This window comes from Vombatus ursinus, unplaced genomic scaffold (assembly GCF_900497805.2).
Source record: "Vombatus ursinus unplaced genomic scaffold, bare-nosed wombat genome assembly UNPS02014884.1, whole genome shotgun sequence".
In the NCBI taxonomy this organism is placed as follows: Eukaryota; Metazoa; Chordata; class Mammalia; order Diprotodontia; family Vombatidae; genus Vombatus; species Vombatus ursinus.
Window position 1 is genome coordinate 5536723 of NW_020954662.1, and position 10728 is coordinate 5547450.

The 10728-nt window shown below is 51.6% G+C and overlaps 1 protein-coding gene across 2 annotated transcripts in view; it reads right to left on the reverse strand.

Moving 5' to 3' along the window:
- The window catches only part of LOC114028531 (paired box protein Pax-7), a 152329-nt gene extending 142148 nt beyond the window's left edge, over positions 1-10181 (reverse strand). The window contains exons 1-4 of one of the 2 annotated variants that reach the window (XM_027842801.1): positions 10097-10181; positions 6860-7095; positions 5452-5581; positions 3844-3972 (exon numbers count right to left, since the gene is read on the reverse strand). In XM_027842801.1, coding sequence (XP_027698602.1) covers positions 3844-3972; positions 5452-5581; positions 6860-7095; positions 10097-10181 — 580 coding nt within the window. Of the gene's footprint in view, positions 1-3843; positions 3979-5451; positions 5582-6859; positions 7096-10096 lie in introns of both variants that reach the window. The other variant, XM_027842800.1, reaches the window with a different exon arrangement.
- Between the last annotated feature and the right edge of the window lie 547 nt (positions 10182-10728).

The following is a 10728-nucleotide window of genomic DNA, read 5'->3' on the forward strand; positions in this document are numbered from 1 at the left end:
AGAGAGAGAGAGAGAGAGAGAGAGAGAGAGAGAGAGAGAGAGAGAGAAGAGGAATACGAACGTCTCATGAATATCAGCCCAAGGCAAGCAGGAGTGAGCTGTTCAAAGATGAAAGTGCAGAGAAATAAAAGCCCAATTTAATCTGCTTTAAAACCCTTCGACTTAACGTTTGTGCTTCAAACTCTGAGAGTGAGGACTGATTGCGGATAAATAGTTTCTTACCATGCCTCGAAGCTATTACACCCCTCTCCAACACAGTTCCCTATTCAGCAGCCCCACTTTTCATTACCAGCTCTAATAAGTCTTAGCATTATTAAATGCCAAGCAGACGATAGAAAGAAACCAGCGCAGGGAGGAATCTCTCCTTAGCTCTTAAAGAGGAGAGCTCTTAAGCCCCTTCTTTGTCGACTTCCCACGAGGAGAGGAGCAACCCCCCGAGAGGGCATTTGTCACAAGAGAAGCCAAAACAAAGTTGTGGCTGTCTTCCATCACTACCCCCCGCGCCCTCCACGCACCCCTGGTGCCCTAGCTCTCCTTTCTGTCCAAGTCTCCCCTCCGCCGTGGCCAAGTCAGAGAAAGGCCGCAGATTTGGGACTGAACCCTATAGCTGACTGTGGGGAGGGGGAACCCCGAAATGGCCTGATTTGGCAGGGTTCAGAAATAAAGGGTTACAAATCAGGTCCACGCGCCGTGAGCCCTGGCTACGTCCAGACTCACTCACCCACTCAGAGCCAACGCACCCTCCCCCAGCCACTAGGACACACTCCGTTGCACAGCTCCGGCCCCACACTTGCTCCTTTCGTTAGTAAGACAATTTATTCGGGATTTGAGTTATCCCCACGGAATCGCCTGCATTTCTTTCCAGATCCCTTCCTTCTCATGCGTAACAGAAAGGCAGGGTCCATCGTTCACCCCAAGCTCGGGATAAATAGGATCCTCCCAGCACCTTTTCCCTCCCCCTAGCAACCCCAACTCTTTACAGGTCTTTCAGGGGAAACCTCTGTCTAGCGAAGGCAGTTCGGCAGTTGGTACGCGGTTAGCGAAGGTCATTGGGAACTGAGGTCACCAGCTCCCACCCTCCTGATCAGTCTCTGCTTTGGCCCCTTTCCCATCCGCGCGCCCAGCAACGAAATGAAATCTCCGTACTTGGAGATTTCCCTCCTGTGCCACCAACCCTGAGGCCCTCAAACCTGCTACCTGGGAACAAGAGTGCCGGCCCTGAGACCTAAGCAGCAACCTTCCTGCGAATACTTCCTCTTGTTCGAACTTAAAAGATCCCTTGCTTTAGCCAGCTTCTCAAACTGAGATCTGCTTCGTGTACGGAGATGTAAGGGAAGATGGAGGGGAAATGGGTTTTTGTTTCGGCTGTTGGACTTTTTCCACCAGCAAGAAATACGAAGTTTTTTTTTTTTAATCGCAGACACACATAGTCCTCTCACCTCCACCCTATCCTCTGGGGGTGGGGTGGGGGGGAACAAAAAACCCAAAACCAAAAACTGAAAAATAAAAAACCAAGCCCACAGCCGGCCCTTAGAGACAGAGTGTGCCCAGGCTCTTCCAGGATACAATATTTCGAAGCGTCCGGGGCCTCAGGCGGGTGCCCGAGGGGCCTTAGAATATTCCCCGGCACTCTGGGAGCAGCGGGGAGCGGCAGAATAGCTTAGCTCCCTTTCTTCGCCTCCTCCCTGGCCCTTTGTCCAAGAGCTGCGCGGCTGCTCGCACGTTTTTGAATGTCAATAGCCCGCCCCTTCCCCCGCTCCCCTCCCCAGGACTTGGGCTCTTTCCCTGAGTTCCCCAGTCGCCCTCCTTCTTGTACTGGGACTGCCTTTGTGGGACAGGATCTGGGCTCGGGAGGCGGCAACAAGCTAGCGGGCTTTGTCTCTGAAGTTCATCTTCAAGGTTGGAAGGCAGAGTCAACAGCGGGCCTGATGAGTTGGGGGCGGTTAGGGGAGAAGGGGACTGCTCAAAACAAACGTCTGATCGAGGAGTTTAAAAGTTTTCTCCCTAACTCCTTTTTCTGCTTTCCTCAAAGTCTCGCAGCAGCAACACAGAGAAAGAAATCAGTCTGTCTCCTTGTCTTGCCAGAATTGTCTTCTACCTTCTTTCTTTCTTTCCGCCAATTCACACGTACCTCTTCTGATCTCTACCTTTCTATACATTATTTTCACCATCTCTACCCACACGCTCTAGTCTCATCTACTGTTACAGTCTCCTCTCTGTCTGGAAGAGGAATCTGGAATAAGACAGGCACTCTCCGCTCTTCCTACCCCTCAAATTCAAGATTCCTTTTCTGGTGAGCGCGTCTCCCAAGAAAAATCTTCCCCAAGTCCGGTGCAATCCGGAGATGCCAAGCGGAAAATGAGCCACAGGGCTTGGAGTTGGCGCGTCGGTTTCTAACAACCTAGGGTTCGGAGTGAGGGGAGCAGAGCCTGGCATGGGGCGGGCAGGCCCATAGTCCTGCTGTCTCGCCCCTAATATATGAGCTGGGCTCGAGACTGTCCCACATATCCGGATTAGCCTTTCCCTTTATCCCAGGACAGGGTCTGAAACTTCGACACAGGTTGTCTTCACTTGCCTAGGGCCCACCCCAAATGGGCTTCTTCCCGAGGGAGGGGAGACCTGGGCTTTCCCCACCCCTCCAGGCAGGCCGGCGATCTGCTCAGCTCGGCCCCGGCCAGGGAGAGGTACCGGATTCCCCCGCGCTCTCTAATTGATATTGATTGCACCGATCACTCAACTGTCAGGAGGAGTTTCAAGGGACCGTTTAGAGAGCAGTAGAAAAAGCTGTCGAACAAATTCATTTAGAGAGCCGCGATACGCAACCCCCACCCCCTCCGCTGCCCTACCCTAGCCCCCCCTTCGCCTTCAGTTTCCTATAAATAATTGATCGAGACCCAACTACCCGCGAACATGCCAACGCCTTCCTAGACTCACGGCGGGGAAGGAGGATAGAGAAGGGAGATCTGACTGACCCCTACTTCTCTGGAGTGGGGGGGGGGCTTCACAAAGCTCGCTCCAAACCCAACTTCCTTCTGAATTCCTGAACTTCACTCCTCTGAGAAAATAGACTATAATAGGAGGTGATAACAACGACGGCATAGAGACATATTCTTGCCTTCATTCAACAACCAGTAATAAAAGCAATAACGTGGGGTAGGAGGAGAGAGAGAGCCCTGTTTTCCAGATCCAAATATATTCATTCTCCCCTCCCCCGACAATTTCTACCCTATACAATCCGGCTGCTTTAGCCCTAATCCCTCAATAACAGTCCATCCCTTCTTAGCGCTTGGGGGATACAAAGCGCTTTACACCCATTAACCATATTTGGCTCTTATATAGCCTTTAGAATTTTTTCAGGGACTATCTTTTCACATAATCTTGAGAGTTGGGTAGTGCAAGTAAGCCCTTTTAAGGAGAAGGAAGCCGAGACTCTGACAGGTTAAATGACTTGTCTGTGGTCATCAAGCAAGCATTAGAGGCCAGGTATACTAACTTCCAAGCCCAGTGCTCTACCTACCACATCCTTGCCTATCTTATTCATTAGGTCCTTTGATCTTCACAACAGGGGGACTGGGGCAAATTCTCTCATACCCATTTTCCAGATAAGAAGAATGAGGTTCCAAGAGGGACAGTGATTTGCCTGGGTTTACTTGGTGATTAATGACTGTGGTGAGACTTGAACTCGGGTTCCTGACTTCCATATCAAGACACGAAGCTGGTGTTCTACCTCTGTCCCCCTTCCTAACACCATACTGGACAAACATGTCTCTCTCTCTCTCTCCGTGCCCTCTTCCCAGAACTCAGGAGCCGGACGCAAAGGCCACCGGAGGAGCCTTTTTCTACCTTTGTCGCCCAGGATACCGTCGATGCTGTGTTTAGCCTTCTTCTCGCCGTCCTCCTCCTTCTTGTCACACTCATCTTCTTCCTCTTTCTTCCCGAATTTGATTCTGAGCACACGGCTAATCGAACTCACTAAACCTCAGAAATTCAAAGGCAAAAGAGAAAGTATAAGTCGTGGAGAAAGTAAACTTTTCCCTCCCCGCCTCCCGTCACCGCCAGGGGCCTGGCCCCTAGAGGGTTTAGGGAAGGAGGGAGGTTCTCAGCTGCCATCCCGCAAGCGTCCCGGGGCGACTCTCACCTTCACAGAGCCTCCGAGAAAGTCATACACACCCAAATATACAATTTACACACACGTGTACCCACGAATACACCCCCAGGTGCACCCCCATATCTTCCCAGTCACATACATACCGTCACACATTTATATGCATCTAAAACCTACATTTATACCTATACAGTCATGCATAGACACACATATTTATATACACACACTCAAACTTACACCTACAGACACTCAGGAACCCATGCACACACTACTCCTTTGTGTTTATATATATACTCGTTTATACCGACACATCTTTATGCACATGCTCCTAAACACACAATTAATATCTGTATCTGTGCACACTTGCAAACACTTGTACACACATCCCAACACATATATGTGTATGTATATTTTATATATATATGTATACACATATATACACATTAACACACATTTCTACATTGATCCCCGACTTCCGCCATCCTTATCTGTCCCTAATCAAACACAGTTAAGCCACCGGTGCACCTAACCCCTCACCCTAGCCTGTCTGAACGCACGAATCCCCGGGGACCGAGGCTCTGGCCTTGGCTCTCAAACGCATCCCCGCGTCTGCATCCCAGACGCGCAGCACTGAGTTCAGGCCAGGCTGAGAGCGCAAAGCGGAAGGCCAGAGCCCGTGGCCCAAAAGATTAAACCGGAAGGCTGTGACCCTTGCGTGCTGGAGCCGGCCGATAGCCTGCAGTGGAGTGGAGCCTGCGGCTGACCCAGGTCAGGGTTTAGGTGTCAGAACCAGGATTCCGGCACTCCTAAGGACACGTTTACCCTGGTCATTTTCCTGCAGCCAGCAATTGAGCCCTATCACAACTTTCTTCCCATACTAAGTTCAGTTCGTTGTATAATAAAAGCTTTTGGGCTCGGGTCCTCCTTTCCCTCTGTCTCTCTCGGTTCTCTCCCTTTCTTCTTTACTCACCTTCTTTAGTTCTTTCAGTATCTTTATCCCCTTTTTCTTTCTTATTGTCTTCTCTGTCTTTCCCAAACTTCTTTCTTCCTCTTTTTTAGAGCTTGTTGGTATATTTTATTTCTCATTCATCCTTGCCTCCCTCCTTTACCAATTCCTCTGTTTTTCTCTACCGTCCCTCTCCCTTCACACAGAATTACCTCCTCTCTCCTAGCATGTCCTATCCTGCTTCCGCCACACACCCTGTATATATTCCTCATCTTTCTGGCAGGAAAGTTCTGGAAATAGAGGGCAAGGGACCCTGGGTTGGTCCAGCTGGTACCCACAGGAGGCTGCATTACCCCTGTCTCTGAGGCACCCAGCCCAGCGAGCTCAGCTGCCTTCTCACCTGAGGGAACCGTGCTCCGGTCACAGTGTCCATCCTTGAGCAGCCGATCGCGGATTTCCCAGCTAAACATCCCAGGGTTTTCTCTTTTGTATTCCTCTATTTTCTTCTCCACGTCTGGAGTGGCTACCTGCTTTAGTGAGGGAATGTCGGGGTAGGACAGGGGAAAGAGTAGCAAAGGAAAGGGGGGAGGAGAGAAATCACTTTCAATATAAACCTAAAATTGGGGCACTCAGATAATGAGGGAAGGGGTCTGGGATTCCCACCAAATCCTATGTAGGAGAGAGAAGCAATGACCCTAGTCATAGATAATCTGAGCTAGGAGGGACCTTAGGGGTCCCTCTTACGTCACAGAAGGAGCAATGGAGACCCAAAGAGGACAGCAACTTACTCAAGGTGCCGTGGAGTTAGTCACAAAAGTAAGATTTGGAACTCCGGGTTTCACAGCTGTGAGTCCCAGCTCTTTCCACTAAGTCACAAAAGCATGGGAGTCAAGAAAACCTGAGTTCCTATCCAATCTGTATCACTTGCTAATAGTATTACCACTGGACCAGTTGCTTGACCTCTTTCAGCCTCAGTTTTCTCAATTGTAAAATGGGTATGATGTGAGGAAAGGGTTTTGAAAATTGTAAAGTGCTAAATAAATACATATGAATTGTTATTGCTGTTATTATACTATATACTATATTATAATGTATATTGTTACATATTATATTATTATAGCTCTAAGGAAAGGAATGGAGGGAGAGAAGGATGGAAAGGGTAAGCCAATATGAGGAAACCCGTATGGCTCCCTGAACCTGGCCCAGATCAGAGAGTAGGTGAGGGCTGGTTGTCATGTTGTTGCCCGGGAAGCCTAGCTCCCTCCAGGCCCCAAGAGGAAATAGGCAACCTGTAGAGGGTGGAGATGCATTCAAGGAGTTGTCTCCAGACAGGGACTCTGGGAATGTTACTCATGCTCTTCCGTCGAGGGCTACCAGCCTTTAAAAGCCTGAATAATCCCGACAAATTGTCTTCAATTATCCAGATTGTGAAGGAAGAAAGGGGATTTTCGGAATAAGGATGCCCATGAGTTATCTAAATATTTGAGATTGTGGATTTAGGGGTTTCTGGAAGTGGAGATTTGGTCTTCATTTCCCTGAGGTGGGGTGAGGGAGACGGTATAGACTTTTTCTTTCCTGCCGTTATCAAACTCTCTCTCATAGATAGGAAATTGGGGTGGTATGGGTTCTTGGGGATGACGTGCGAATTCTTTTCTCCATCAGCACCCCTATATAACTCGCCCTTTGTCGGTGTTTCGGTCAGGGACGTATGACCTTCAAGCCTTGTAACTTGAGGTTACACTCCACTCTCAGATCCTTGAGCTGGTAGGCTGGTGGTTGAAGAACTTAGGGCTCCCCAGGACACTCACCCTGGGCTTACTGCCACCGATGGCCCCAGGCCGGATGGAGCCAGTCTCCTGGTAGCGGCATAGGATTTTGGAGACACAGCCGTGGGAGACACGGAGCTGGCGAGAGATGACGCAGGGCCGGATACCGTGGTGGGCCATCTCCACGATCTTGTGGCGGATGTGGTTGGGTAGGGGCCTGCCGTTGATGAAGACCCCGCCAAGCTGATTCACACGACCTTGGCCAAGTGGGGTGGACACTGTGGGGAAGGTGGGAAGAGAGGAGAATCAGAAAAAGAGGCAGTCCATTACAAAGGTGGAAGGAGGGTAGTTTGGGGTGCAGCTATCCCCTAGGTTCCTAGGGCAGGCGCCTGCCCATAAACCTCGAAAGCATATGTATGCCCTATCAAATTTAGAGGCTGTTTCCCTGTGGGTCCTTAGTTGGACCCTGCCGAGCTTTCTAGATTAGGTTCCGAAGGGTGAAAAAGGTACCTGTTGTGCAGAGGGGAGTACATGTTATATGCCCCCAGTTTCACTATGCAGTGAATGTATGACCCCCCATATCCACGGGCCACGGGTTTTTTTGGTGTGTGTGTGTGTGTGTGTGTGTGTGTGTGTGAAGAGCGCAGGTGGGAGTATCTAATTCAAGTATAGAAGGAAAGAGCTGGTGGTGATGGCGGTAGGGTGGGGTGGAGTGGGTGGGGATCGTCGTAGATAAAGTTGAAGGACCCGGGGGCGGGGGGAAGGCCCCAGACTCTTTCACTTGCTGCTTGCCTGCACGCGATCTATACTCACACCAGATCCACTGGGCTGAGAACTAAGGATCTCTACTCCCTGGTTTGGCTTGGCCCGGAACAACTCAGAGAGAAGGCCGATTTTTTTTTTTTTTTTGGGGGGGGAGCAAGGAGAACGCCAGTCACGATACTTGGGCCCAAAGGAATCCCTTGGGATCTTCTGTTCCAGATTGGGAGGTCTGAACAAACCCGTTTGGGAGCGCTAGGACTGGGGGAGTTAGGTAGCCCATACTTGGTACGGGCTACAGAGGTGTCCAGACTTCCTGTGGGCCAAGCAAAACGCCAAAAGGAAGAGCAAGGAGGAGGAGGCCGGGAGATCGTAGTATATCGCGATAGCCAGCGACCTCTGCTAGGGTTTCCCAGAGGGCCAGGCCTGGACCTCTGGGGCCTTCCTCCTTCCCTGATTCGCTGCCCGAAGATTTATTTCGTTGTAGGTCAGCTTGGGGTAGAGAGAGGAGGGGGTGGGTGGTGGGTGGAGGGGGTTCGTGGGGAAGACTTTCTGCATTCCCCGAAACATTTCTCTGCCCTCACTCTGGTTTAGGAAAACCTACCGGCTTATGGGGCTGCCCTAGGGCCTGGGTTGTGCTGTAGAGAGCAAGATCAGCGCCTCCCAGTCCCAGGACCAACACCAGCACCGGACTTGGGCTGTGCGTTTGGGGTGTGTGCGCGCGCCACCGGGGGCTCCCAACCAAGCTCCTACTGCGCCGCTGGCACCCCTTTCTCCCAGAAGGTGTGCTGGGGAGGGGGGGCTGCTCTAATCCGGACCCGAGCCCCCAGTATGGGGACTGCATCGCCGCGGAAATCTAGCAGATTAATACAATTTCACAGCCGCCCGGATGGAGGAAGCTGGCTGCATAATTGGAAGGCAAGGAGGGGGTGGAGGTGGGAAGGAGGGGGAGAGAAGGCTTGGACTGCAGCACTGTCTCCCCCTTCCCCCGTGCGCCCCCTCCCCTCCTTCCAGCCCCCATTCTTTGCCAAAGTCGGTGTCTACAGCTACCCCCGCATTTAATCAGCCATCCCGCGCCGCAGCGGCGGAGTCACCCGGCCTCCGCGGCCCGCTATGCCATTAGCGGACGAGAGCTCTCGAGTGGCCAACTTTATATTCAAGAGCCTCTCCAGCGGCCGCCACTTCTGCCTTCTCTGTATTCTCCGGCATGGTGTGCAAATATTGTCCTAATCCTCCGAGCCGTCCTCTCACCGTCTGCTTCCCCGGCATCGCTAGAGCAAGGCACTCCACCAAATCCCCCTGGCGTGAAGGTTTTCCCGCCTGCGTGGCTTCCCACCACTTTCTCTCGCGCACTTGATCACGGAAACACTCGCCTTCGTCTCCTTCGGGGACCAGGCTGCCTCCTCGCTCCCCCGATCTCGGGCGGGCTGCCCGGCTCATTCCTCCTGCCCAGCCCCCTTTCCCCCCTGCTCAGCGATTCTTTCTCCTTTTACTTTTCTCTTCCTCCTCCTCAGGCACCCGGCGCATTCACAAAATCTCAAAATTGAAATTTTAGGGAGCTCGGGGCTGAAGTGGAGACTCTCGAAACAATTTCGCGAGACACCTCCATTCCCAGAATCTTCCTGACGTTAGTTTTCAGTGACAAGTTTAGCTTCTTTAATTAGCTAAAATTGCATGAACACACACATACACACACACACTCACTCACTCACTCACACAGAACTCTCCTGACTGGATGAAGGAGCTTTACCGTGCCTTCCCCTTGCAAATTTGATTTTAGAGGGGGAACTTTGGGAAATAAATTCTTTGCACCCCTTTCTCTAAGCAGCTACTGTCTCTCGTTCAAGGCGATAAGGGCGTGTGGTGCGGGCGTCTCTCTGAAAACCCCAGAGTTTGGGAGTCTGGCCGAAAAGTTTTAAAATGAAATCGTTCTCCTTTCGTATAGCTTTGGGAGCAGGCCCAGAAGGGAGAGTTTTCTAGCGCTACTTTCTTTCGGGGAAGAAATACAGAAGCCATCATCTGTGTGATACTGCCCCCAGAACATTCACTGTGGATAATCCCCTAAGATAAAATGTTTTGTAAAATAATCTTCGTGGTTGAAATTAAAATCGAAAACCAACATAGAGCGGAGTGGCTGGGTCTGGTGAGGGCGGAGAACGTCGCAGGGAAAATAAGTGAAATTGGATAAGGAGGTGAAATTTACTAGCAGCTGAACCTTCCCAGGGTTGAGGAGGGGGGAAAGAAAGTCTGAGAGGGTGAGGGGAGTGAAGCCGAAACCCCTACGGCAAGGAAAAGGACTAGGACATTGACAAGTGGAGATCCCAGGAAAGTTCCCAGGTCCCAGCGACTCCCGGGGACCGATGGAGGGGAAGGCTCATTCTCTGCAGTCTGGGGACGCCACCCGTTCTCTGCAGCCACCACCGTGGTATGCCCTTCGAGACAGTCGGGTCCCCGAGGACAGAGAGAAAGGGTGGGTTGTCCGGAAAGGAGCCGAAGAAAGTAGAACCCAAGTGGCCTTACCTTCCAAGGGAAATCCGGTCCGAGGGTAGTTCTGTCCTGGAGCGGGTCTCATCATTCTCGGTACTGTGCCGGGGAGAGCCGCCATTCTGGGCACGCCAGGGACAGGTCCGGAGTCCTCAGAAATCCTTCCTGTCTTCTCTCTTTTCCCCCCACTGTGAGCTCTTTCTTCCCGTCTCTCTCCCTTTCTCCTTTTTTAAAAAAAACCTCTCCCCCATCCACCCCCACACACTCCCTACCCCCCACCCCACCCCCGGCTGCAGTCAAACGCGTCCAGAAGCTGGGAAACGGGGGGGGGGGGTGAGGTGGGGGCGGGGGTGGTAAGGAAGTTAAAACAAACAAACCCGACCCAAGTCTCCCTCGGTCCCTCTCCACCAGAAGTTGTAGGGGTAGAGGTGGGGAGTCAGAGCTGGAAGCCGGTACTGTGAAGATGGGGGAAGGAGGAGGGGTGGGAATCCTGTTCCCCCCCCACCAGCCCCAGAAGAGCTAAGGACACCAGCTTTCGCACTAGGGGCTAAAGTTTCTAAGCTGAGGCTGCGAAGCGGATTTCTTTGCGGTTATTTATTTCTCTTCTCTTCTCTTCTCTTTTCTTCTCTTCTCTTCTCTTCTCTTCTCTTCTCTTCTCTTCTCTTCTC